Source organism: Lissotriton vulgaris, chromosome 5 (genome assembly GCF_964263255.1).
Source record: "Lissotriton vulgaris chromosome 5, aLisVul1.2, whole genome shotgun sequence".
NCBI classification, from domain to species: Eukaryota; Metazoa; Chordata; class Amphibia; order Caudata; family Salamandridae; genus Lissotriton; species Lissotriton vulgaris.
In genome coordinates, this window is record NC_141693.1 from 1,143,081,020 (window position 1) to 1,143,108,727 (window position 27,708).

Below are 27,708 nucleotides of genomic sequence, written 5' to 3' on the forward strand. Positions count from 1 at the left end.
GAAACCAGAGGCACAACTGGACCCGAACTTCAGAGGGGCTACCACTCCCAGCCAGGGCAGTCCCTAGCACTGGTCGCACATGGTACAAGTTTTCTTTGGTGCCCCCTCCCACATTTCCTCCCTCTCCATGAATTCCCTGACTCCCACTCACCAACAATGCACCTCATCTCACTATAGCACCTTTCTGACCAACATTTCCTTTTTTCATGGCACTACTGACACTCAGTTCTGTGATCTGCATGGTACACGTTCTTTGTAGCAGACACATTAACCCTCTGCTTTTGTAGGTGGCAGAAGTGCCCATGTGAGTGCATGGTGAGCGATGCAACAGTGTGAGAGTAGAGTAAGAGGCGTGACTGCAGGGTGAGTGAGGTGACCATATGAACTTGGGTGCCAATGTAAGTGCAGAGTGGGACAAAAGAATACATGGTTAGTGATGGGCTTGTTTGAGTGAGATTGCAGATTGAGCAGTGAGGGGACAGGTGAGTGAAAGGTGAGTAGTGTGTTTGTGTGACTGCAGGGTGAGGTACAGGGTGAAAAGTGCAAGTGCATTGTGAGTGCAGAGTGATCACTGTGAGTGCAGGGGGAGCGAGCAAATGGCGTGAATGTATGGTGGTCAGTGTGAGTGCATTGTGATCGCTGTGAGTGCAGGGTAAGCGGGTGAATGGTGTGAGTGCATGGTGGTCAGTGTGACATCATGGCGTGTGAGATCACGGTGAGTGACATCACCGCGCGTGACAGCACAGGAAGTTGCATCATAACAAGTGACATCAGATCTTAAGCCCTCACATATATGTTTAACATGTCTATCATGAGTACATTAAAGCACATTTCCAGTATACAGGGAATCCCTCCTAATTTAGGCAGGAGATTTGCACTTTTGTAAGCTACATATAAAATGGTGTTGCCTTTTGTCAGCGTAAACCTATTCTAACTATAGTGCTTTACAATAAAAAATAGTAATATTTAAATTATTACAACGCCTCCTCAGGGGGGAAACAACACTTACAACACAACTTTTACAACGCACTACCTTTACAATGAAACTTTTACAACGCAACATCCATTACAACGCATGCCATTACAACGCAACCATTACAACGAATGTCACTACAACGCATACCACTACAACGCATGTCATTACAACGCAGTCATTACAACGCATACCATTACAACGCATACCTACACTATCCAACACTTACCCTACTGTTGCACCCCCTGGAGTTAGAATAGTAATTTTTACCCCTACACTATCCAATACTTACCCTACTGTTGCACCCCCTGGAGTTAGAATAGTAATTTTTACCTCTACACTATCCAACACTTACCCTACTGTTGCACCCCCTGGAGTTAGAATAGTAATTTTTAACCCTACACTATCCAATACTTACCATAAATGCAATGTAATGGTATGCGTTGTAATGGTATGCGTTGTAAATGTAGTATGCGTTGTAGTGGAATGCGTTGTAAAGGTAGTTTCAACGAATTAGTTGTAATGGCATGCGTTGTAATGGAATACGTTGTAATGGATGTTGCGGTGTAAAAAATGTGTTGTAAAGGTATGCGTTGTAAAAGTATGCGTTGTAACGACATACATCCCCTCAGGGGTAGTAAGCACTATATAAATGCTATTTATTTTATGTAAATACTGGGAAAGATCAACACATCTGACATTCTTACAGTTCATGCATATCTCCTAAACACAGCCTGAACAAAGTGAAAAGCTGCCTCTCTTAAGTATGTGTAAAGTGCTAACAAGGTGTGAGCCTTTGTTTTCCCTCCGCTGAATTTGCCTCTAGGTGTGACGTTCCTGAATGCTGCCAGCCAGGAGACTCCAACAAAAGGAGGCCTGATGACACCTCAATTGGACTTTTGTTATGGGCCCAGCAGGAGTTTGAACTAAGAAAGCCCTGGCACTGCATACTATGAAACCGAGCTCTGCTGTGGTGCCTTCTGTCTACAAGGTGAATGGGAGGCAGAAGCCCCAACACGAAGGATGTTTTGCTAAACACAACTTCAGAAATGTGTTTTCACCTTTAAAGACGCGAAATAATGCAGTATTCTTTGGGAAGGCCATCAAAAGCAGAGAGCCAGGTGGTGCTTTGCTTTGACTGGCCTCTGCTGTAGAAGACAACGGCCTACTTAAAGCCAAGCTCATATAAATCACTGGAGTGGTACTGACCGAAACCCCGGGTTCAACATTCAGTAAATAGTTACTTCGTCACAACTCCTCACTGGCCTCTTCTTGCAATGGAGTGGTGTGGCTCACTTGTTAGAGGCGCAGCCCCGGAAGCAGAGGTCGGCCCGGGACCAGGGTTCGATTCCCGACGCGGCAGGGTCTTGGGCCATGGTCAGCGGACTCGATAATTCTCGCCTTGGTACCTACTCCAACCATGGATCCCACTCAGCAACTCTGGGCAATTGCTTGCTTAATCTCTACTAACGGCCCCATCAGCGCCGGGGATGCTTGTCTTCACCTTGGAGATGCCCAGGAGGGACAATCTCACAGGGAAAGCCAGGATGGGTTCCCCAGCGGTATACAGCGCCGGGACGCCCCTTTGCTGGGGCTGCTGTGCGCTTTACAAGTATACGACATTTAACATTTGCAGTCACTGATAAAAACACTTCAGTCTTTGCCAGAACCTGCCTGCAATTGAGGGGTATCGGGGATAATGTCTATAAGACGACAATGATGCGCATAATTGAAAAACATGAAGATTGATGTGCCCATGCCCCACCCCCTCTGAAAACACGTCCGACCACATCACAGCCTTTAGATTCATTCAGAGGCTGCTTGTGTACTCTTGTGCACCCAGCCAGCAGCAGCGCGCACTGATCCGTGGGTACTAGGCCCCAGCCTCTTTCCTTTTGAACCACCTGCTGGATGGATGTCATCTGTGTACTTTTAGAATCTCCATCCACATAGTAGGCCTTTTTTACTCCAGCCAAAGGAAACAAATGTCTGTTTGAGGGGTTGGGGTTAGTGCAGACCTTGTGGACGCTCAGATTCTTTTTGGGAGAATTAAAGTACCACTTTAATCGGCTGGAAGAAATGCTTTAAACGGGCGGGAACCTCTTTAATTCAAAATGGAGAGAACCTGCACTTCTCGGGCACTTCTAAAATACATTTAACGGAAAGTACTGGCACTGTTTAGTTTTTGAGCAACGGCTGACAGGCGTTCGATAAAAGCCTTGCGCCCCAGTTGGGGATTACCTTAACAGAGATGTTGTGATTCACCAGGAGCACGAGACCTCGTACATCCAAGCGGCCACTCAGGGGCTAGCAATAGTTCAATTACGGCCGGCAGCCGCACATTCCTTCGGTCGTCTCAGGAATGCCTCACCTCCTCACGCGCACTTTTAATTGCTCAATGCGCATGACAAAGTGTACCAGTGTCCACGCAGATGCGGAGACGTGCGCACCATTTCATTTATTATATAGAGACCGCAGCGAGGTAGCTAGTAAATGCTGGCTGCGCGAAGGGGCTCCCTGGTACACGGGCCCCCCCGGAACGCGGGGCCTGCTGGGGCTTGTGTTACACCCCTGCTATCCCCCCCCAGCCGGAAGGGGTGACAAATTGAGACATTGTTTCTCAATTCTGCTCCAGAAATAATTTGTGTGCCCTGGTGTGAGCTTTTGTTCTAAGAGTGACATGGTAGGTGACCCACGTCAGATTTATTTCAATCTACATGACATTTTAGGTGTGTGCATTGTTCTGTCTTGTATCTCATCCCTTCTGATTTGCTACCTAAAGATGCAAGACTATGGGTACCTGATCCCAGCCTTTGCAGACCTCAGAAAGGACCTGCAGAGGTAGTTGCATCCGCCAAATCTCTCTGAGGGGTTTTCTTCTACTGACTGCTCTGGTGCTTGCAAAATATACTAGGGTTTTTGGCTTGATGAGAAACTGTTTTTTTGGTGGGGAGGCTGTTGTATGCCGTTGATTTTGGTAGACTTGTCCAATTGGATCCAAAACCAGCAAATATGGAAACTTTGTGCCTTTCTTTGCCCCAGGGGAAAGTGGCGGTAGTTCAGCCAAAGATGTGGTTGCCAAACCATAAATAAATAAAGAGGACATGTTCAATGTTGCAGTGTCCACTTTGGCATTTCAATCTGAGCTCTGGGCCAAGCTCACCTCCAGTCTGATAGTGGAGCCCAGTTATGGGATAAAAAACAGCCATAGGTAGATAGTTTGAGTAGAATGATTTAATCCTTTAAAGAGGTTTGACTCTTGTGAATTGTAGGCCTGTGTGAGAGTTTTGCATCTCCTCGGTTGGATATTTTTGCTGACCTGAACATTGCTGTACTTCCCTGGGCTGGATGCCTATTCCAGGATGAGGAGTTCGAAATATTTAGGTCGCTCATTTGCCTCTGAAAATCCTTTATTCCTCTTTTGTCTTTCAGCTACAGGCTGCTGCATTCTATCAGGAAGAATGAATCACATGTGGTTGTAGTAATTTAATTGTGGCTAATAACCGCTTGATTTTTTTCCATCCTGCTGCAGCATTCCTCAGGTCTTGAATGGATTTTCCTGTTTTCTTCAGTCCAGCCAAATGCATTGTCCTCTTAGCTCAGACATCTGTCATGATTGAGGTCGAGGGTTTGTCTTGAAAAACGTAGGATTTTAGTGTGATTTTGCCAACTTCTTCCAGCCTTCTTTTGGGTTAATAGCCTGGGATGTCTGACCATCACTGGAATATAATCACAAAACTGGTTTCATTGCTGTGAGCATGACACCCATCTGATTTTACAGTTTCTTCAGTAGAGGTTTTCAATTGGGAAAAGCAATTTACAATTTTAAATCATTGGGGGTTTCCATGAATCGTTTGGCGGTTAGATATTTGTTGAAGAATATGTCATTGATTACTGAAGATATTTATCTTTCGCTTTTGAGACCCTGTCAGCGGTATAAATTATATTCTCACCCCTTTGAAGGTATTCTTTCTAGTTGCCTTAACTTCAGCTAAGCAGTTGGTCAATATTTAAAGGAGAAATCCAACACCTTGCATGTAGTGGTAGTATTTTCACTAAATATATTATCACAATAATTTCCAGTATTCACTTTATTATGGTTTTCTGATGCAGAGAATCTGTGGAATTGGGGAAAGAGAAAGGTATCGAGCAATGGGTAAAATAAAAATGCTGTGGTGCCAAATTATTTTTCTATGTGTCTGTATAGCATATTCTTATTCTATCTCAACTCTTCTGAAAATGGACAAACTGAGGTCAAACACGTGGTGACTCCTGAGAAATGAAGTCTACCATGTAAACATACCTAACACTGGATTAAAGCCGCTGGTTGGGGGGGCAAACGGGGAGGGGGCATTTGTTTATTTCTTTACAGTTGGGAACATAAGAATTCTTAGTACATTAGGCCAATGGTCATACTGTATATGTTGAAATGTGATATAGGATATCCGATTTATAACAAGAAGACGATTGTTGCGTTATTTGGTAAAACAATAAAGACATTTTTAAAAAACTCTTCTGAAAGTCAATGTGGACAGTTCTGTGTGTATACCTCCCTCTGTACCAATAACAAATTTCTCTCTACAATCATGAGTCTTCTAGCATAATGCTACATAACCCTGCAAAAATGTCCGTAATGCCCTGGATTTTTCTTTGTTGAGTGATATCTTCCATGTATTTATTTTGTAGAGAACCAATACCTTTGTTAGGTTTATGGGAATCTGGTGGCATCATATTTCTTAATGGCCCACTTTGTATATAGTACATTTTAGGTTTGGGATGTTTTTACCTGCTTTGTTTATTATCTCTAACACTATCAGTAGAGCATCAGGCTGTTAAGCGTAACTAAATCAACCCAGACTGATTCCCAAGCACTCACAACTGAAATTTGATGCAAATTGTTTCTTGTTTTTCTCGGAAACTTGTTGGTAATCTTTTGATGAAAGTCAAAGAGTTTTGGAATCTTGTTGAAGATTGTTTTTAAGTTTTTAGTATTAGCTTAGGTTCTGGCTTGTCCTGAAAAAGAACGATGACCCACAGACTTCACCTAAAAATCAAGCACTCTGGACTGACTTCAATCTCTATGACGAAGACTCCGTCTCTAAAATCCTATTGTCCCTATACCCGAATAACCATTTCAACGACCCGCTCCCCTCCAACTGCCTAGCAGCCGTCGTCCAGTCCATTATTCCTAGCTTGACTGCAACAAGTTCCATTCCTGACTCTCTGAAAGCCGGCCAATTATGAAAAAAAGCTGTCGCTGGATCCAGCCTTCCCCGACAACTTCAGACCTATCTCCAACATTCCCCTACTAGATAAAATGTTGGAGAAGTGTGTACAACAGCAACTAAGTCAGCACATCAACAACTTCCACCTTCTCTATGACTTCCAATCTGGATATAGCCCTGAGCACAGTACTGAAACGACCATGCTCCACATTGTTGATAATGCCCTCCAAGCCCGGGACCAAGGGAAAACGTGTCTTCTAATCCTCTATCAGATCTATTATTGGCCTTCGACACGGTCAACCACGAAAAACTACTTGAACGCCTCAAACTCAGATGGGTTTGGATGGTTCTGTTCTAGAATGGTTTAGATCCTTCCTCCAATACCGATCGCAGCGATTCCTAATCAATGGCAACCTATCTGCCCCCTCTCCGGTCAAGGTCCGAGTCCCTCAAGGATCAACCCTGTCCCCTACCCTCTTCAACCTTTACCTTGAACCACTTGCCGAAGTACTACGCTCAGCGAATATCTCCTACTATATGTATGCTGACGACACTCAGCTCTACATCAAAGCCTCTTCTCTCGAGGAGATCCTCTCCCTGAATGAGGCCCTGAAATCAACCATCCATTAGCTCACCTCCAATCAACTTAAACTCAACGCAAAGAAAACGGGAATTTCTCCTAATTTCCTCTCCAAAAACCAATCCCGAGATGCAGATATGGATCAAGGCTATCACAGCCTTAGATTGCCCACCGACCATCGTGGACTCAGCAAAATCTCTGGGAATATCCCTTGACTGCAATTTGAACATGAGAGACCACATCAACTCGATGGCCAAAGCAGCCAGATTCCACTTGAGCCACCCTATGAAACTGAAATCCTTCCTCGACACTGCCGACTCAATAAGTACAGTGCAAGCACTAGTAATCTCCAGACTGGAGTATGGCTGTTCTACTCCCTCAGGTTTCCCAAGATCTCCCTGGCACCCTTAAAAGCCTGCCTTAATGCTGCTGCCAGACTTCTTACAAGCTCAAAAAAATTCAACCATATCTCTCCACACCTGATCGCTTTGAAATAGCTTCCCCTCCAGGCCATAATACAACTCAAACTGGCTTGTATCACACACAAGGCTTTATACTCAAACTCCCCTGCTTATCTTGCACAGAAACTTGTGGTATCGGGCGGAATCAGAAACTCCAGGTCCGCCAGAGACCTCTTACTCCAACCTGCACGATTCCAGAAAAAAAACTTTCAATCAGGCTTTCTCTGGAGCCGCTCCAAGAATATGGAACTCTCTCCCGCCCGCCATCAGAAGAATCCCTTCTCTGGCACGTTTCAAAAAAGAGGCCAAAACCTTCCTTATGGGTAAATTCTTCTCCTAAATGTTGCCTCCTACCAACAAAGAGACCCTGACCAACTACCAACTAGCGCCTCCCTTCGGAGTACCGAGCTACCTCATCAAGAAACCTGGGGCCTTATCTTGAGTAACTTATAATGTAAACTGTACATACGTGTCCTCTACCCCTAATGTATCCAGCACCCCAACCCCTCTTTACCTTTTGTATACTTTGTGATTCCATGCCTATTGTACACTGCTATGTTTCCCTGTAAGGCGCTCTGATACCCTAGCGGGTCAAGTTTGCGCTCTATAAAACAATTAATTAAATAAATTGGGAGATTGGCAGTAACTAGTTTTTTAAAAGTTGTTTTGGACAATGCAGAATTAGAAGTGCTGTAAGTTGTTTTGGTCAATAGGTTCTTAGATAATTTGTTCTGTTCCTTCCAACAAATGTTTGCAACCAGAAAAAGATAACTCAATAGGCTTAATCAACTGGAAATAAGGTGCCTGAGAATTTACTTGAAAGTGTCTTGACTGGGAAAATCCACTGTGACAAATTATTTCAAAGAGAAATACATACTCTTGTAATTAGGAAAAGGAACAGGATACCTTTTAGTGAAGGAAATAGGTACATTTGTATTTCTGAACCAATAGAATTAACCCACAACATGTTGTTAGGTGACTGGTAATTAGCACAGTATAAGGATTTGTGTAATAGTCTATAGAAGTAAGCAATGTTTGAAATTTCAATGTAGATTGTTAGGGGGAAAATGTAATCTGTATTCCAAGTATATACATTTCTTCAATGTTAAGCCAATACAGTTGAGATTGTCCGTATTTACTGGGGGTTACAAACTGAACCCTATACTTTGGCTTGAATCTCAAGGTTTTATACAAGCTCACTTTCACTGTTGTATTTATTACAATAATAACGTCCACTGTCGCTGTATTCAATTTCTAACAGGATGACATCTACATGTATGGAGGCAAAATCGAAGCCAACGGAGGCAATGTGACGGATGAGCTCTGGGTTTTTGATATCCCCAGCCAGTCGTGGAGCACTCGGACGCCAACCGTCGTAATGCATGGACAACGTTATGCAGTGGAGGGGCACACAGCCCACATGGTTGAGCTGGAGAACAAGGAGGTGATAATGGTGATAATCTTCGGCTACTCCTCAGTGTACGGCTACATCAGCAGCGTGCAGGAGTACTATATCAGTGAGTACATTTCTAATAGCCACTCATAGGCCATTTCGTTCCTATTGGGTTCATATCAGGTTGTGTCCCAGCCTTGGTTGTGTTTGGTCAAGCCAATTCCCATTGGGCAGACAGGCAGTGACACCTGTGTGTCATGTATCCCTCTACATTGTGATCAGGAACAATGTCTGCACCAGGAAGACAAGTTGCCCTATGGACTATAGTAGTTTAAACTATTTTAACAGCATAATGGTTAACAGTCCCATAATCCAACATATTTTACAGCCTCATGTTATCGATAAAACACAGCACTAATCCAGCATGTGTGACGGGCAGTTGCAGATCTGTTAATCTTTTTTAATATCACCCCCACTAATACATCACTTCTTGCTTTAATGATTTCCCTACCATCCAAGCCCCAGTTAAAACTGTATAATTAAATTTGTTATTGCATCTATATATTTCATTATGCCACTTCGGACCATTGACAAGTGCTTTCCTGAGAAGCATGTAACAGCAAGTTAAAACCAAAAGTGTTACAAACATGTGTTTGAAGGTGTCAGAGTTCACTGTATTAGAGCATTGTCAATATTTCGGGCATATTTTGGTGCTGATGGTACTGTTGACAGGCAAATAAAAAAAATGAGTCACCCAAATGTCTAATTTGAGACTGTGTTCGATGGAGAGAGTTCAGTAGATGAATTTCTTGTGAATGGAGTTAACTTCTGTCAACGAGTTCCTACTTCCATGGTTCTGTTAACCCCTTCGATGCTCATGACGAGCTCAGCTCGTCATGAGGTACACCTCTCGTACACTCATGACGAGCTGAGCTCGTCATCAACAATGGGAATTTATGATGGTCAGCGCACAGTGTAAATCTGCACCGCACCGATGGAGTTAAGTTTGTTTTGGAGAATGGTCAAGTGTGTTTGGAAGTAGGTTTTTCTACATGGGGTAAAATGATTTCCAAGTCGATAGAACTGTTTTCAAAGTACAAATTAAAATTAAGAGTTTTACATAAACGTAATCTCTTTTCATGTAACGCGGAATTCATAGGATTGTGTGCTCTACAAATGCTCATTAAGAATGATAAAATAATTCCACTACTTTGTATGGAATCTATGACTGTCGCAAATTTCCAAGAGGAGCTATGAAATCCTTAGTGATTTCCATGGTAGTTGGACATTTGCTTGAAGCGTAGGCGTGTACGTCATGTGTTAGATTTCTAAATGCATTCTGTGAATTCGGCCCAATGTCTTTCTTTGCTGACAGAGCTTCGGTTGGTGCTACTTCTTTTCCTTCCACCTTGACATCTTCTTATGAACGTCAGAGAGGCAGGAGAAGGTTGGCAGTAGGTTGAGCCTCAGACACAATGCCCTTAAGTCCTGGACTTGGGATTGTGGGAACAGATCATGAGGTCAGTGTTATGTTAGTGACAGTTTCCGAAGTACCCCATGGAATGTTAAGTTAGTAGTTTTTTTTTATTTATCTTATGTTTGTGTGCTATGAAATTTGAGGCCTGTTTAAAGAGAATTATTTCAATCACATTGAGGCTATAGCTGAGAAACAAGGTACTATTGGTGTGTAGCTGCCTAGCAGTGCACATTTCGAGCTCCTCAAACAGCTTAATTCACAAAACAGTTGCTTTGACTTTTCTTGGGAGAATTCAACAATATAGCATTTGCTGAAATGGCCCTGATGGCACTCTACTAATGCAATGAGCACACCACTGACTCTTTCAGAAAAGAGTGTCGAAGTGTGCAGGTGAATGGTACCCGAGAATTACAGTGGTACATGCGTTGTCACCTAGAGCTGCTGTGCTATGTTCTTGAGTATGGTATGTGAGTATGGTATGTGAAGGGGCTCCTTCTTGTAAGTCCTACCAAACCCTCTTGCGTTACTTGCCTTGCAAGTGTAGGACCGCAACTGATCTAAATAGCTGATTTAATTTTTGCGGATTGAGTGATCTCCATTGGCCTTTCAGAGGAAGTAAGGTCCATCAGGCAGAGACCACTCCGTCCACCAAATTTAGAAATGACTGCCAAGTAGGTGGTCATTTCTAAAGCATCGCAGGAACCATCGTCACAGCATTTCCTGTCAATGCTATTAAAGTTTGACGCATGGCTCTGTCAACATGACGGAGACATTCATTAAATGTATTTATTTTCAAAAACAAAGTCCAGAAGTGAAATTTTCTTTTGGAAAATAAAAAAGTGCCCCCCCGTGGTGGTTCTCCAAAGACGAGGGGGTCATTATACAGTATTCCCTGCCCCTTACCACCAGAGTTTTCCTAGCGGCGATGGGCAGTGAAAAAAGACCTGTATCTGAGCACATCTGAACTAGGTGGGCAGACATAGAGGTCAGTCTCCGATGGCCCGATGACGAAAGGGTCATCGGAGGAGTGTAACCATGCCGGAGACAGCGTAGACTCTGCTGTGGTTACACCTGCGATCTGTCTGCATCTAAATTTGGTAAGTAGACCATCATCTTGGCAGTAAGGATCCTGTCAACGTTGCGACGGAGTATCCTTACCGCCAATATTTTAATCAGGCCCTAGTTTTTAAAGCTGCCCAAACTGTCCATTTGAAATACTGCACTGACTCACAGTAGAGCATTTATCAGCTGACATTTGTTTTCAGCACTGAAACCACGTCGACTGCATTGCAGGTCTGAAGCACGAATGCTGTGCGATGTTGGCACATGGTTGGGTTTTGACATGATTTGCAGTGATTCAGCAGGAAGCATCCTTGCCATGAATTATTACATTATTCTGAGCTTGTCCTATGGATGTCTGTTGTTTAACCCCACAGCTGAGCAAGTTCTATAGAATGCAGTGTTGGTAGTTCTGCATGCCGTCGGCTAATGTATTGTTTGCTGACTACTGGCCACCGAAATATTAAACACAGATAATTGATCAACTTTGCCCACCCTTGACAAACCGAAAAACAATTTCACTGACCCTGGTGGACACATACACTTGGAATCTGAACAAGAAACTCACACATTGCCGCGCTAAATATTGCTGTGAAATGAATTATTTATTTCATGGAAAAGTCAAATGCGGATCGTTGAACAGTCCAAAGAAAACAGGATATCCAAAAAGCTAATCTGCCTATTGCATGCTAGCACCCGAGGCTGGTCCATTATACCACACGCTGTAGGAGGTGGGGGTGATTTTTCTTATGTTTATTTAGAAAAATCTGTTCTGATCTGCCTCTTACAGACTCTCGCTCCAGCTCACGTGCCGGTTCACCCCCACCACATGTGAGAATCCATATCAGTCTTAACTTGCATGGAGGCGAGAAATGTTAACCCTTAAAGTGTGGGACATCATCTCAGTGACATTGCCTCATTTTCATTCCTTTGAGGGGGTCTATACCAATGGGCGTCTATTAGCATTGAATTTTTCTGAAATGTTGACATTCTCTAGAATCTAGTGAGAAGGAACTTATGTAGCTGTCACAAAAATTCCGCAGAAGTTGCTGCATAGTGCTTGAAAGCTAATTCCAAGAAAACAAACTGCCGTCCATTGCGGACTCCTAATTACAAAATATAATAGTATCATACATGCTGCACACCACCTGCTACAAAAGATACACCACGTGTAGCCAATCTTGCTGTTCACTGAGCAACACAGAGCAGCACTCCAGTAAGGTCATGCCATGTCACTGTTAAAAAACGTTATACATTTCTTAAGCAAATATATTAGCTGATATGTTTGAAACTACTACTTGTCAATGTGTTGTACAGAAAGAAATGAATTCATCCTTTATGCTGACATTACATAAGCGTTCTGGGCAACCTGAAGACGCTATAGAGTGCAATCGTCATTGGTTGCAGAAGTTTGCCCCCATCTAAGCTACCTATACATTTGTAAAACACATACTTTTCTTATATTTTAATGTGGGCATTTTTTTAAGTATGGCTAACCTCAGAGCGCATCCTTTATTTGTCCCATATAATTAAAATTCCTCACATTTATGATGGTATTATTTGCACAAGTTCAGTAGGCCATAGCTTAAGGTTAAAAAAAAAGCGCATTTGTGACAAGTGTGGGTCCGTGTGCCAGTGCCCTCTCCAGTTTAACGTCATTAAAATTCTGGGCTGCTGAAATTATGGAAACTCTAGGATTAAATTGATTCCATGATGTTTCCTGATCCATAATCTTGCAACAGTAATAACATCTTATGAAACGTTTCCCTTAGCTGTACATCTGAAAATGAACCAAGCTTCACAAGACATCCGGGCAAAATGGAAGGCGGGACTGCGAAAAGAACTCACGGACAGGGACTGGGCATCTATATTGGAGTTCCCCAAGAAAGTCTCCCTGAATGCTAAATTTAAATATATACAACGCATGATCTTACACAGGGCCTATCTAACCTCACACCGACTGAACTGTATCTACCCAGACACCCAACTTTCCTGCCCTAGGTGTCAAGAGGCGGATGCTGATCTCCTCCACATGCTGTGGTCTTGTCCACGCTTTCGAACGTATTGGCAAACAATAGCTTACAGAGTCCAAGAGGTCACGGGCACGGCCAACTGGACGGCTGCGGATAGCTGTCTACTGGATCTACATAAACGCCCCAAGACATTGAAGTGCAATATAAATTTGCGGACCTGGCTGTGCTGTTGGCGAAACGGGCCATCGCCATGAGGTGGAAATCTGCCCACCCCCTACAGCAGCCGTCTGGCAGGCGGAATTGATAAGGTGGGGCACTGCGGAAAGTGCTGTCCTTAAATAGGAAGAGCATCGAGGCCACCACAAAACTCCCATTTCTATAGATTGGGATCAAATGCTAGAGATGCTTAAAGTCCTTGACTCACTCACCCCTCGGTTTTGCCACCTGAGCCGTATTACTGACCCGGGACCAGAGACAAAACAGCCCTCAAGAGGCGCACTAACAATGCGCCTCCTCAAACAGTCAGTGCGCCTCCTGAGAGCAGCCCTCTATAGGGCTTAAACAGTGTCTTATGGACCCCCAGACATACCCTTAGAGGTGGGTGCCGTCACTGACTGCAGCCACCTGCAAGGGGGTCTCTGTTCCCGTTTAAAAGTGCAGGCAGGTTGCCGCCTGCACAGTAATCACAGAGCGGCTGTAAAGCAGCCAGTCTGTATTTCACATGAAGGCATCACGAGTTTGCGGTTGCCCTGAGGGCAGCACATTCCCCATAATGTGACGTATTGTGCGCCCAACGCAATGATGGAAAATGCGCCGTATGTGTAATGCGGCCCCCTGGATGTTTGAAAGAGTTGTTGCTGCATTTTTTAAGTCATCTATGAAGGGATTTCTTTACTCTTATATGCAACCTCAAAGCTTCCAATGTGTAGGGCGTGCTTTAGCTTCTTCAGTGAGCTCGTGGGCAGGTAGTGATGTTTACCCATCTCTGCCTCCTCAGGTTCCTAAAGCCTATTTCATTGTGCATAGCACCTCAGTCTGTCAGTATTTGAAATCTCTTTCCTGCCTCCTCGGGTTTTGGCAAAATATACAACAATTAACTCCTTACCGATTAATTAACATCATATATTCATAAATAATAAAAAGTGGAGCAGTTAATTTCTTTTATTATTAAATGATAAAAATATTTTATATCTTTTTTTAAATAAATATACATATAATTTATCACATGCAATCAATTCAACATGAACAATATTGTTTGTGATTCATATCAAACAAAGGAGCCACCATCTAATCAATAGGAAAACAAAATGTTGGTACGTGTCCACAAAAAACATAAACAAGAAAGGATAAAACATATGATGATCTAAACAAAATAACAAAGACTCACAATGTTACAATGAACTCAAACACAGAACACCGTTACAAATGACACAACATATTTCAAATATACAGTAAGCAACTAACACAAAGGTGCATTGTTTGTTTTTTGTGTAGACATGTACCAACAATTATGGTTTCCTCATGATTAGATGGTGGCTCCTTGTTTGATATGAATCACAAATAATAACAAATAATATTTTACATGTTGAATTGATTGCATGTGATAAATTATATGTATATATATATTTTTTAAAGATAAAAAATATTTTTAGCATTTGATAATAAAAGAAATTAACTACTCCTCTGTGGGACACTTTTAATTAATAATGAATATATGATGTTAATTAATTGGTAAGGGGTTGATTGTTGTATATTTTGTTGTTTCTTCCCTGGTTTCCCCCTTACTCATTTGCTTTACATGGACCCTCTTTGTACATTGTGTGTCCTCAGGTTGTGGCTAAATCACAGCTTTCTCCGTCTGCCCCCTAAATGTTTTTTGTGCTCGTCTATCCATGAAGGAGCTTAAGTGTGGGTTTATGGTTTGGGGTCATGACATCCTAAATCCTGTTCAGAGCAAAGTGAAAAACTTGTGTGCGATTAGGAAAAGAATGTCACTCAGAAGTCAATCTCCTGATTCTTTCCGATGTATTGCTGGTGTCTATGAGGTTATAATAAAGTTGATGCCTGTGCTGTCAAGGCCTGCTCTGCTCTGCTCAGCTACTGCAGCGGATATATCAGACGCAAATCCATTTGGCGGGTCTGTAAACCTGTAATATGGCCTTAAAAAGTGAACAGGTTCTGCTTGGATGACTCTTCCCATCAAACCCTAGGAGGAACCCTGCAAGAAAAGATATCCCTTTCCTGTTATCCCATTTAAAGATCATCCGTTCTGTTGCTACTAACCTGTGTGAATCAAACTGATTTGCAAAGTTGCCCAGTACGTCGCCATCACAAAACATCTTCTGCAAAAAATGTGGCCCTTTACATGGAATGTTTCCCACATTGCTTTGTAACCTTCACTTAATTAAGAAAACCGTAATGTTTTTGGGAAGCTTAACAATGTTTTATTTGCAATCCTAAGTAGTAGGTCTTGAAATTGTGGTGAAATACATAGTTATGATAGTAGTAGTCACAGTAGTTTGCTGTAGTAATTGTAGTGTCTGTAATAGCATTAATAGTACTGCTACTAGTTGTTCTACTTGTTTTTGTGGTTGTTCTATTACACATTTTGAGTAAAGTGATGCTGCTAGCGCATCACCAATGTCACCACTAGTAGTTCTAATGATGGAGGACATTGTAACCTGAATATAAATTCTGCTATTGAGGGATATGTTGAGTAGATTTAAATATTATGATAGCCTGCTGCTGAAGACTACAATGGTCATTGATGTTCCTCTTCCCTAAGTCATAGGCTATGGCGGTAAGAATGGAAACAGAAGTTCAAGGGTCTTAGAACATTCCACCCACCGAGGATATAATGCAAAAAAATAAACAGGGAGAAACAGAAAGACAATCATTGGAAGGTTGGAGCAGAAGGCCCATAGAAGCAATTTACTAGCACTCAACGACTTCACGTTCTTCAGTGGAGCTCTCAATATTCAATGATCTAATATAGCGTTATAGTCCACTGCCGACGGCCATAATTGTGGTTAAAGTACCTCTTCCCACGTTATAGGACTGAACCGAAGGCATATAACAAGGGGTTGGCATTTAAGAAAGTAATAGCATGAAACAGAGCAGCTGTAATCGTATTATAACATTCCACCCACCAAGAATTGAATGTTGTAAAATAAACAAGGAAAACCATAAAGCCAAACTGTTAGGACCTGTTCCAAGGAGGTTCGGAATTTTTATCCCTGATGTTGCGGGTCTGACCTCCTATGACTCCAGGTATGGCGTCAAGTACAACCTTTCGGACTTGACTCTCATAATTGTGAGGGTGACACCTCAAAGGCTTCATTGGCAGGTGGCGTTGGTTTAGAGACTTAGAGCTATAATGGTCAAGCAAATTTTCACAATAGGTTCTGTTTAGCCTATCCTTTTCCTTGTAAGATAGAGAAGTACTTTAATCATACACCACAACCTAGTACTACGCATAGGAAATGTTAATCAGCTACATGGTTCTAAGAAAGGTGCTACAGGGTTGTAAACACACAGAAATATTCAGACATAAATCTGGCACCGGCCTAAGTTTACTGTAATACCATGCAAGCACTTTTCATGGTTCTGTGATTTGCTGGTCAGTCTATTTGTTCCGTGCTTGTGTCTCCATCTTACTGGAATAAATAACTCCTGACATTTTAGCAGATGGGGAGCGTTGGGTCCTAATTCAGAAACTGCATTTTGTAGTACGTAAAGTAGTCCTGCAAGAGTACTACTTACTAAAAAATGCAATTTAGAAACCTACAGGTGGAAATCTCCACCTCTTGTTTATTTTCTTTGAGGAGTTCCTCCTTTGTAAGTTTAACACTTCATAGTTAATGTGGGAGGGACGGGGAGTGTCTAAAAATGGGGACAACTACTAAATGTGAGGGCTTTAAAGGAGGAATAAGGCATAATTTAGGAGGGCTATGGAGGAGTGTAGGTAGGGACAGACACCTACCCACGAAAGAGTAAGCCCATTAATATTCACAAACTGCACCTCTCAAGTTACTACAGCCAAAAAGGACCCATAAGTAGACCTGGAGTAAGTGCAGCACCACACATGGCCAAGCACTCGTACTGCAATACCCTCCCATAGACAATGGTGGAGGTAGGTACTTAAAATAGAACCCTATAGGAAATAATGTTAAAATGAATTCATTTATTTTGACTTTTAAAAAGTCTAAATATAATTTAATATTAAAAATGTTATCAAAATAAAAATAGTTACATTCTTTTCAATTAAGTAGATACCTAATAAATGTAAACATTGTAGTCAAGGTGGGCTTTTAACACATTACTTTTTAAACAATATATTTTTTAATTAAATTCTAAATTGACTCAAAATCAAGAAAGTAGTGCTATAACATTTTTAAAATTGTGTTCTGCATTTACAATGTATAAAATTAATCTACATTAATAATCAATATAAAAATATTTGTACTTTTTTTTAAAGATGAATTCGCATTTTAAGTTTTAGATAGATTTTCCCATAAGGAGATCTCGGCCCCCTGGGTGGTGAACAATGCCTACATGAGAAAAGGTACTAGTAGTAACCTCACTCTCGCAAAATTTTATCTGCCCACTGTTTTAGTGACAGGGAGACATGTCTCAAGTCGAAGCGCCTTCCTTGGGAACTACCACCGATGGACTTGATCATAGGGCTGAACCTGACCCCTGACTCTGTAATGAGCCGTGATTGGGGCCATACTACAGTTTTGATTAATGCATGCCAGAACCATTATACCCCTCTGCATTCTTTTTTTCTTACTTGACCTACGTTGGGATGGGAGGGGGGGGGATTTCAATGATGCCATGTCGACCCCGGACTGACACAGGTCCATTATGTTCTCCTGAAAAGTGAGGAAGGGAATGGCGGTTTGCGCGACTGGTCTGGGGCTGAGTGGCATATGGAGGATTTGGAACTCTGGATGCAGGGGCTATACTCATATCTCTGCTGCACATAGCTCGTTTTCTCTCAACCATTACTTACTAATACCAGACCATGGACTCCTATGCACTACTGGCTCGTAACTTCTCTTGTGGGGGATATCGGACCATGTACAAGAGATGGTGTACTTTGGGATGCCTAACGGTGGGGTGTGGCCCATGTGGCATTGAAAGCTTGGTTCCTGACAGATGAGCGTTTTGTTTCCCATCTGGAACTGGAATTTAGGGCATTCCTAGGAGTTAACCGGACCTCAGTGGATTCCCCCGGGACACTATGGGGCGCATGTAAGGTCTCGATGTGAGGAATCACCAATCCTATGTCAGGGACCGAGATCACGAGTGGTTGGTGCGGGTTACAGAGCTTGAAACATCCATACTATCACAAGAGCTCAAGGCTTGTTGACTCCAGATGGAATCTCTCTTGCACCAATTGGAGCTTGACAGGAACTCCCAGCATCAGCTGTGTCTGTAGGAAGCTTGCGATTGCTGGATGGATTCTGCTTGCCCGGTTTAAGAATGGGCTGATAAGTCAGACAAGCTTCTTTTTTGGGTGGCAACCAGGGACTTTGAGTCTAGAATTGTACCGGGGTACTGGTGGGTAGAGCCACCAAGATAGCCTCGAGATTCGCTCAGGATTAGCAAGGACTGTAATGAGAACAATCCCGACAACTTCGCGAAACGTCCCCTCCACTCGTTGTGGTTATCTCACTGCCCCGGCTGTCACAAGCTGACATAGACGACCTGGAACAACCACTTACACTCAAGGAGGTTGTTGAGGCAATGATCGACCATGACACAGGGAAGACCCCTGGACCAGATGGGTTCCCGTGGAGTTTTGCAGAAGGCGCCGGCTTGCGATTCTCCCTCCCTTTCTGGACTTGGTTATGGAAGAGGTCGCAAATGGGTACTTTCCTGCAGAAATAGGTGTTTCCTAAACTGGGACAGCTGCCGTACCAGTGTCCTCATACCGCCCCATCTCCCTCATTGACTAAAAGGTCAAACTGCACGATAAGTTGCTGGTAAATCGACTACTGAAGGACTTGACTCACCTGCTCCATCCAGACCAGTGTGGATACATTCCGCACCGTAGTACTATACACTGGATTAGGCGAGTCCAGCTGGCACTGAGCAGTATTCGCACCCTTGGTGTGACAGCGATTATGCTCATCGACTTTGAGAAAGCTTTTGACATCCTACATTGGGCCTTCCTGGAAAAGACCCTTCTTAAAATGGGCTTTGGCCCGAAATATCAAATTTCTGTGAATGTACTTTATGCCGCCTCACAGGCCCAAGTGAGTGGGAACGGGGTGATATCTACTAGGTTCCCTATTCTCCGGGGCACCCAGAAAGGATGTCCCCTCTCCCCCCTCCTCTTTATGTTGGCCATTGAGCCCCTAGCGGCCTGGATAAGCGGTGATGCACAGATGTGGGGGTTCGATTGGGGCCTTGCAACGGAAGATAGGATAGCCCAAAATGCGGATTATGTCCTAATATTTCTTTCCCAACCCATTCTGACGGGGCCTAGACTGACTCAAATCCTTACCAATTTTGGTTTGGCCTCTGGGTTGCGAGATAACTAGGACAAATCCCTGACGGTTCTGCAGTAGGGTGACCAGTTAGACAAGACCTGGCACCCGGTGCTCCCCATATACTCGCTTAGTTTTCTATACTTGGAAGGGCATATCTCGTGGGAGCTGGAGCTCACCTGGAGCATGAACCTCCGTCCACTGCTAGACCTATCTTATGAGGATATGACTAGATGGGGTAAGCTTCCTATTAACCAGATGGGCAGGATAGCATTGTTTAGGATGATGATCCTTCCTAGATTACTTTATGCCCTGTAGAACTCCCCCCTTCAAATTCCGCAGTCTTGGTTCAGTTCTCTGGCACCAATGATACGGCGATTGCTCTGGGCTAATAAACCTCCCAGAGTGGCATTTGGTAAATGCGTCCGAGTCACATATGATGCTGATCTTGCCATGGCTGACATCTGGTTATACTACTGGGCGACACTCATTCTGGTGGTGAACGATTGGGTACATGGGGGGATAGGAGGAACTGGCCTTCTGGGAAGTGGTCGCACTCATGGGTCTGGACAACAAAACACACAATGCTGTATGGGGTCCCCGTCATGAAGGCGCTCCCAGAACCAACAAAGTGGTGTTTGTGGCTTGGAGGGCAGCGCTGAGGTGGATGGGCTAGAACCAACAGCTCACAATGGAGACACCACTGTGGGAAGGCTGGTGGCTGGCACAGGTTGCAGGTCTGGAGGAGTTCTGGCGATGGGACTAAGTGGTCATCATGCCACTGGGAGATGCGTGGGACAGTGGTCATTTGCTTCTTCCAGGACCTACAATCGGAATTCCACCTGCATGCCTCATAACTCTATCAGTATCTCCAACTCTGTCATGCTCTTACTAACTGGACAACGTTCGGGTGGTCCCAGAATATAACCCCTTGAAGGTGCGGGCACTGATGGGCCCCATTGGAAAGGGAGGGATATATCAAATCTGTGAAACCCTAATTTGCACATTCAGAGCTGGACTGGCCGCAGCGGTTACCGGGCGTTTTCCTGTTGAGCCGGCAGTGTAGGGGCCGATTTTCGAGTGGTGGAGGCCGGTTTTGCAGCAGTGTTGCTATGTCGGTCCCCAGTAACAAAAACACCAGCACCGCTAAAGCAACTTCGGTTCATTCAATTTAAATATCTGCACAAATCGTACCTCACACCCTATCAATAATGGAAAGGTAAGGTGGCTCTCTCCCTTGCATGCCTGTGGTGTCATGTGCCTAGAGGGGATTTCTTCCATACAGTGTTGGCCTGCCCCATCATACAGAGATACTGGTTCAGGATATTCTCGATGTTGCCCGGCTTGGTGGGCTCCCTTGCGCAAGTTGGGCCTCATACTCACTTTTCTAGGCATCCTCTGGGACATGTGTGGACCCTGTGGGGCCAGGACGCTGGTGCGGCTGGAATCTTTGCTGGCTAAGAAGGCTAGAGCTAAATACTAGACTTCTGCCAGTGCCCATCCCGTGTAGGCCTGGAGATGTGATACGGACTGGTGTGCAAGACTGGAGGAGATTATATGCAACACTTTCAAATATGACAAATTATTGCGCAAGTAGTGGGCATAATATGACTTGGAGGGAGTGGGCTTCCCCATGTAGGGGCTTGGGTTGTTTTATTATGTGCTTGTTGTGACAGGTCGAGGCCATGAGATGCTATGTAATGCTTTGTACCATTCTGTTTACAATGTGTTTGTTCAACGAGAGCTTGTTTGTTGCTTTCGAAATCCATAAACATTTTCTAATTTAAAAAAAAACAGTAGGTGCAACTTTCAATAGAAATTATCTATCTTATATGGAAATGTCAAACCAAAAATGTATGTGCTAATGAATGCCGCCCCATTATAACCCACACTCACTCACCCCTTCAATTTTTACCTTTAGCGGTGCTACTACTGAAGGCCAACTCCTCACCAAGCCATTATTAGCAGATATGGCTTTCGAAATGTGCTAGTCATATAATAACTGTGTTAAACACAGTACATGCCCATGAGGGAAGGAAATCGACCCCCTATACATGCTAATATATATTATTTGTCCTCGCTAAACTCTATTCCGCTTCACTTTTGCTGCTTAATTTGTTCCTTCTGCACTGGCAATCTGTACTAGTAAATGGTTTCAAAATAACATGTATTACATCTAAATCTCTGCTAAAATGCTGTGAGTTGGTGGGTTCCTTAAGCGACTGGAGTGCGTAGGATGTTCTTGGCTCATTATCTTCCCTTTTCCTCGAGCTCTATGGCCTTTCCACTCCTTATGCTTATCTTTTATCTCAAATTAATGTATTTTTCTCCACTGATCTCTCCTTCTGACTTTTCTGTCCTTCACCCATATATGTCCTTGTCTTTGTTGTAGCTGGTCATGGTTTCAGAGCAGCCACGGGTTTGATTCCCTCTATCCAAGGAGTCACTACATCACCGGGACACCTTGCATTGTTAGCCTGTGGTAAACAAGTCCATGAAGCCGCTTTTAGCCCCTCCCAAGGCAGCATAACCTGAGTTCCTAAGAGTTTGGAACAGTAAGGCACCTCCACTGACTAATCACTCTACCCGGAATAATACTAGTTAGCTTTTTTTGTAGAGCGGATTAACTCACGTTTGCCATTTATTTACATTCATGTTTTTTACCCACCCTTGATGTTACCCACAGTACTGATCTCAGAAGAATGATAGGCTATATTAGCCTTATCATATGCCCAGTGGAAAACACGAACTTACTGAGTCATTCTTCCTGCAGTACCTTGATTGTACTAAGCCTCCACTGTGCTATTTTCATTGAGAATAACAAGGCATGTATTCAAAATAAATTTCGCCAAAATGTTATCCAGATATCAACTACCACAATATCATGAAAGTGAATGTAAGAAAGGACATGCATTTTGGATTGCCCCCATTGCTTCCCACTCTGGTTTTGCTAACTGTAGGTTCTTACCAGTAGTATATTGCCTGTTTTTCCCCCCAAAAAAACTGTACTAGGTATGATTACCGTATTTATTTAACATCTCCTCTTAGGGACACATCTAGAAAATAATCTAAATTATGGTCTAAACAATTTTTCAAAATCTTATTTAATGGGAAAGTCAGATTTTTGATGACTTTTGTTCAAAAATAACTTTATAGAAATGTTATTTGGGCTGCTTAAGCCGCCACGTATTATGCCTCCAAAGACCGCACACTCCACTGATTCCAATACGTTTGAGCAATTGCAAAAAATACATGTTGTTGTACGCTAAGGTTCATAGATTTATGGATTCATTGTGTATTTTTTGTAAAATGCAGCTTATAACATGCAATTTTTGGAACTGTGAGACAAACCACAGAAGGTATCCTCAGATCGAGCCGAGACAGCAGTGAAAATGAAGGTACCTAAAGAGAGATTGTGAGGGTTTTCTTGAAAGCCTGATGATTTTCACCCTGGCAAAGTGTCAATGGACGCTTGTTCTACTGCTAAGACCTGAGGCGGGAGAAGGACCGATCCCCCCACAATCTTGATGTTCGATACTCGGCTGATGGAAGAGATTTCCAGATCTCAATGACCTTAAAGATAGTTAATGTGACAGTTGCTGTTGGAGCCAGCACGCTCCATTCCATAAAATGATTTATGGATCAAACAAGGAGTTTTGAAGTGGACTTTCGAACCGACTAACAAGCCTGCACAAGCTTGTCCTAACAGCTGCAACATTCTACATTTTCTCAGCCTGAAAATCCTGCAGGTCATGACGTGTTGTGCTCACCGCAGTTTAATAAGTTGATAACTGGGAGGTGTAAGTGAAGACTTTTCTAGTAGTCCAGTCTTGACAGATTGCAGGAGAGACAACTGTAGTATGTACCTCTGTTTGAGGTAAAGGGTAAACATTCCTTATGAGCTCAACAGAGGAAAGCAAGTTCTACCCCGGTAATCAGTTGATTGAAAGACCTTTTGTGCCCTAGGGATATTCCCATGGATATTACCTTGGCTACCTGGGGGTTTAGTGCTATACCAACTAGTCTTATTATTACGCAGAAGTAATAACACATGTCTATCTGCATTCATCTTGAAGCCGTTGTGGTCTTTCCGTTGTTGGTTAGCCGCACCAGCAGTAGAGTACACCTGGAGTTAACACATTGTTTAAAAATTAAATCTAAGTGTACTTCCTCGCTTCACCAACAACATTAAAAGGATAAAATTGCTGGCTCAAATGTTCAACGCACCCTGTGGGATGCCAGTTTCATGGATGCCAGTTCCCTGCTCATGCCGCCAACTCAGACACCAGCAACTGGGTGAGTGCACCTCAGCTTGGATCATAGAGCTTCAGTCACCTGCACCACCAGAAGGATCAGCAGAAGAGAGGAAAGAGACGTGACTTGCCTCCACCCGACTTTGATACAGGCCGATGACTAAAATGCAGATGTAGACACCCAGCCTTGAATTCACTACCCAGTCGTGTCTGCAGACTTGGAACCGCTTGACAGAGCTGAGTAAATTCCACAACTGATTCAACTAGACCCCCCCCCCCCCCCCCCCCCCCCCCGAATCAACTTCTGGTGGTCTCCACCGCAGGAGATTCTACTTTTTTGTTACCTGGTTTGAGTACAGCTTTTGGGTTTACAGCTACTTAGGCAGGTTCAACAATAATTCGAGTTGACTCTGCTTGTTGTTTTAATCCTTTTATTTTTACCCATTGTCCCGAAAACTAGATTGTATGTGCTCCTTGATTTTCTTAGGGTATTTTTGTTGATGGATAACTCTTAATCCACCTATCCAAGGCTGATTGTTTTCTCCTGAGGTTTTTATTAACGTGCTGCTACACCTCTTTCTAAACTTGGATTGAAGCTTCAAATTCTTCAAATTCTTCATATCCATTAGGGTACTGTTGTGTAAATTTGCAGCTTACACTATAACACTTTGTTATGAACCGTGAGCCAAAGATACCTTAGGCAAAAAACATTTTGAGGACTGGAGTATTTCTTACATTGTTCTCTTTCTCTCATTGTAATCTTTTATTGTTTACTATCACGCTTCCTAATCAGCTGTCTTTCTCTTGCTCCCCCCATCTCTATTGCACATCCCCCTGTTTTCTGCACACTATTCGGTTCCTTTATGCCTCATATTTTTAATCAGCCCCTTTTCATTCGCTTTCTTTCACTTGCTTAACTGATCTTCTGTCTACAGGCTCTTTTCTCTGCATTCAATCAATCAACCAGGTGTTTCTTAAGCGTGACTACTCACCTGTAAGGGTCTCAATGCGCTGGGGCGTGGGGGGGGGGGGTTGCAGGTTCCAGTCCATCAAGGATGAGGTCTGTCGAAGATCCAGGTTTTGAGGTTTCTTGCGAAGATGGGGAGCGATGTTATCTGTCTGAGGTGGAGCGGAAGGTCGTTCAGGCTCTGGCCACGTGGAAGGAGAAGGAGCGGCCCCCGATGTGGTCTTTCTGGTGCGGGGGACCACGGCGTAGGAGAGCCGGGCTGATCGTAGGGTCCTTTGGGGTGCGTGGAATTTGAGTCGGTTGTTCAGGTTTGCTGGTCCGGTGTCGTGGAGGGCCTTGTTGGCGTGGGTTAGCATCTTGAAGGTGACTCTAGCTTCGATGGAGTGTGCACAGGTGCTGGCAGTGTCTTGGCAGGTTGAGGACCAGCCTAGCGGCGGCGTTTTGAATGTTCTGTAGCTTGCGGTGAGGTTTTTGTTTTTTCCAGCATAGAGTATGTTGGCGTAGTCGAGCCTGCTGGTGACCAGGGCTTGAGTGACGTTCTTTCTGTGTTCGAGGGGGATCTATTTGAAGGTCTTGCGTAGTAGGCGGATGGTGTGGAAGCAGGAGGACGAGATGGAGTTGATCTGGTGGTCCATTTTGAGCTCTGAGTCCAGGATGATTCCCAGGTTGCGTGCATGGTCCGTGGGGGAGGGCGGGCTTACGAGGGTGGGGGGGCCACCAGGTGTCGTTCCAGGCATCGGGGTTTGGGCCCATGATGAGTACTTCCGTTTTGTTGGTGTTTAGTTGTAGGCAGCTGATTTTCATCCATTTGGCGACAGCTTCCATGCCTTCTCGGAAGTTGCGCCTGGCGGTGTTGGGGTTGTTGGACAGGGAGAGGATGAGTTGGGTGTCTTCTGCGTATGACACTATGTTGAGTCTGTAGGTTCTGACGATGGGGGCAGTGGAGCATGTAGACGTTGAAGAGCGTAGGGCTGAGGGAGGACCCCTGGGGGACTCCGCTGGTGGCAGGTGTAGGGTCCGCAAGGAAAGGGGGGGGAGTCTGACTCGCTGCGTTCTGCCAGAGTGGAAGGAGCGTATCCAGTCAAGGGCCTTGTCTTGGATCCCTGCGTCGTGGAGTCTGCATATTAGGGTGCTGTGAGAAACTGTGTCGAACGATGCTGAGAGGTCGAGGAGGATGAGGGCTGCTGTTTCTCCTTTGTCCAGTAAGGTACGGATGTCATCTATTGCGGCGAGGGGGGCACTTTCCGTACTGTGGTTTTGTCTGAAGCCGGATTGGGAAGAGTCTGGGATGTTGTGCTCTTTGATGAATGTGTAGAGTTGGCTGTTGATGATTTTGTTGATGACTATCGTTGGGAACGGGAGCAGGGAGATGGGTCTGTAGTTTTTGAGGTCGGTGGGGTCCGCCGAGGGTTTCTACAGGAGGGGGTTGATCTCAGTGTGTTTCCAGTCATCAGGAAACGAGGTGGTTTATGGTGTGGCAGAGCATGGGTGCGATGGTGTTGGCAGCTCTGTTGAAAATGTGGTGGAGGTAGTGGTCCATGGGGGCCCCGGAGTGGATTGACTTCATCGTCTTCGGTGGGGAGGGCTGTCCAGTTGTTGATGGCTGGCTTCAGGGTATTGGGGTGGTTGGTGAGGGTTCAGTGTGTTGGTTTTCTTCGTCAAAGTTGTCGTAGATGCTCTTGATTTTGTGGTGGAAAAACTGTTCTGAGTTTGTCCCAGAGGTCTTGTGAGGGAGGGGTGTTGATGGACTCGCTGGTGGGTTGGGTGAACTCCGTGATGATGTTGAAGAGTTCTTTGTTGTTGTGTGCATGAGTGGAGATTCTGTCTTCAATGTTTTTGCCGTTTTTCTGATGAGTTGATGGTGGGCTTAGTGGCGGCTCTGAAGTTGTTGTGGGTTTCTGTGGATTTGGTGTTCCTCCAGGCCTTTTCGAGGTGGCAGCAAGTGCGTCTGGACTCTCGAAGTTCGATGGTGAACCATCTAGCTTTCTTGCGTTGATGTTGTTGTTTTTCTTGAGGGGGGCTATGGTGCTGGCGCTGTCGGAGATCCATCTGTGCAGGGTTGGGGCTGCAGCGCTGGGGTCGTCGTCTTCCGCGATGGTTGGGGGGAGTTGCTCAGTGATGAGGTTAGCTGGTCTTCTGTGATTCTGGTCCAGTTTCTATATGGGAGCAGGTGCTGATGTCTGTGGATCGTGGGTGTTCTGAAGGTGAAGTGGGCGCATCAATGGTCAGTCCATGGGGTTTCGGTGTTGTGGCTGAAGGTGATGGAGTTTCCTGTTGTGAAGTGGGGATAGAGGGTGTATCCTGCTGAGTGCATGGGTTCGGTCACTATCTGGCGGAGTCCAATGTTGTGGAGGTTGTCCAGGAGGGATGTGGTGCTGAGGTGCAGTTGGTTGTCGAGGTGGAAGTTGAAGTCTCCCAGTAGGGTGTAGTTGGTGGACGCAATGGCATGCGGGGAGTTGATGTCTGTGATGGAGTTGGCAAAAGTCTGCAGGATCCAGGGGGTCTTTAGATGAGGGTTCCTTGGAGGGTGGAGGTAGGGCTGGCCAGTATCCATCAGGTCTGTGGGCTTGTCAGGAGTGTGCTCAGGCGGGGGTTGGATTTGTGGACTATAGCGATTCCTCCTCTCGGGCGGTCCTTCCTGGAGATCTTGTATCCTTTGGGAATGGCGGTCAGGTCCCGAGGTGGGTTTGGTCCAGGTTTCGGTATAGAATGCTACGTCCGGGGTGGTGCTGTGGAAGAGGTCCCCGATTTCTGTCGTGTGTTTGCTGAGGGATCGGACGTTAAGGAGGATGCATTGCAGGGTCTTCGGTTTGGTTGTGTTCTTGCGGGCGGGTTGCGCTGGGTCCGTTG

The 27,708-nt window shown here is 44.4% G+C and overlaps 1 protein-coding gene across 1 annotated transcript in view; it reads left to right on the forward strand.

The window, feature by feature from the left end:
* Window positions 1-27,708, forward strand: part of ATRNL1 (attractin like 1) — a 1,808,663-nt gene that overhangs the window by 537,548 nt on the left and 1,243,407 nt on the right. Inside the window, exon 8 of the mRNA XM_086919594.1 lies at window positions 8,501-8,756. Within this exon, the coding sequence (XP_086775720.1) occupies window positions 8,501-8,756 (256 nt within the window). The remainder of the gene's footprint in view (window positions 1-8,500; window positions 8,757-27,708) is intronic.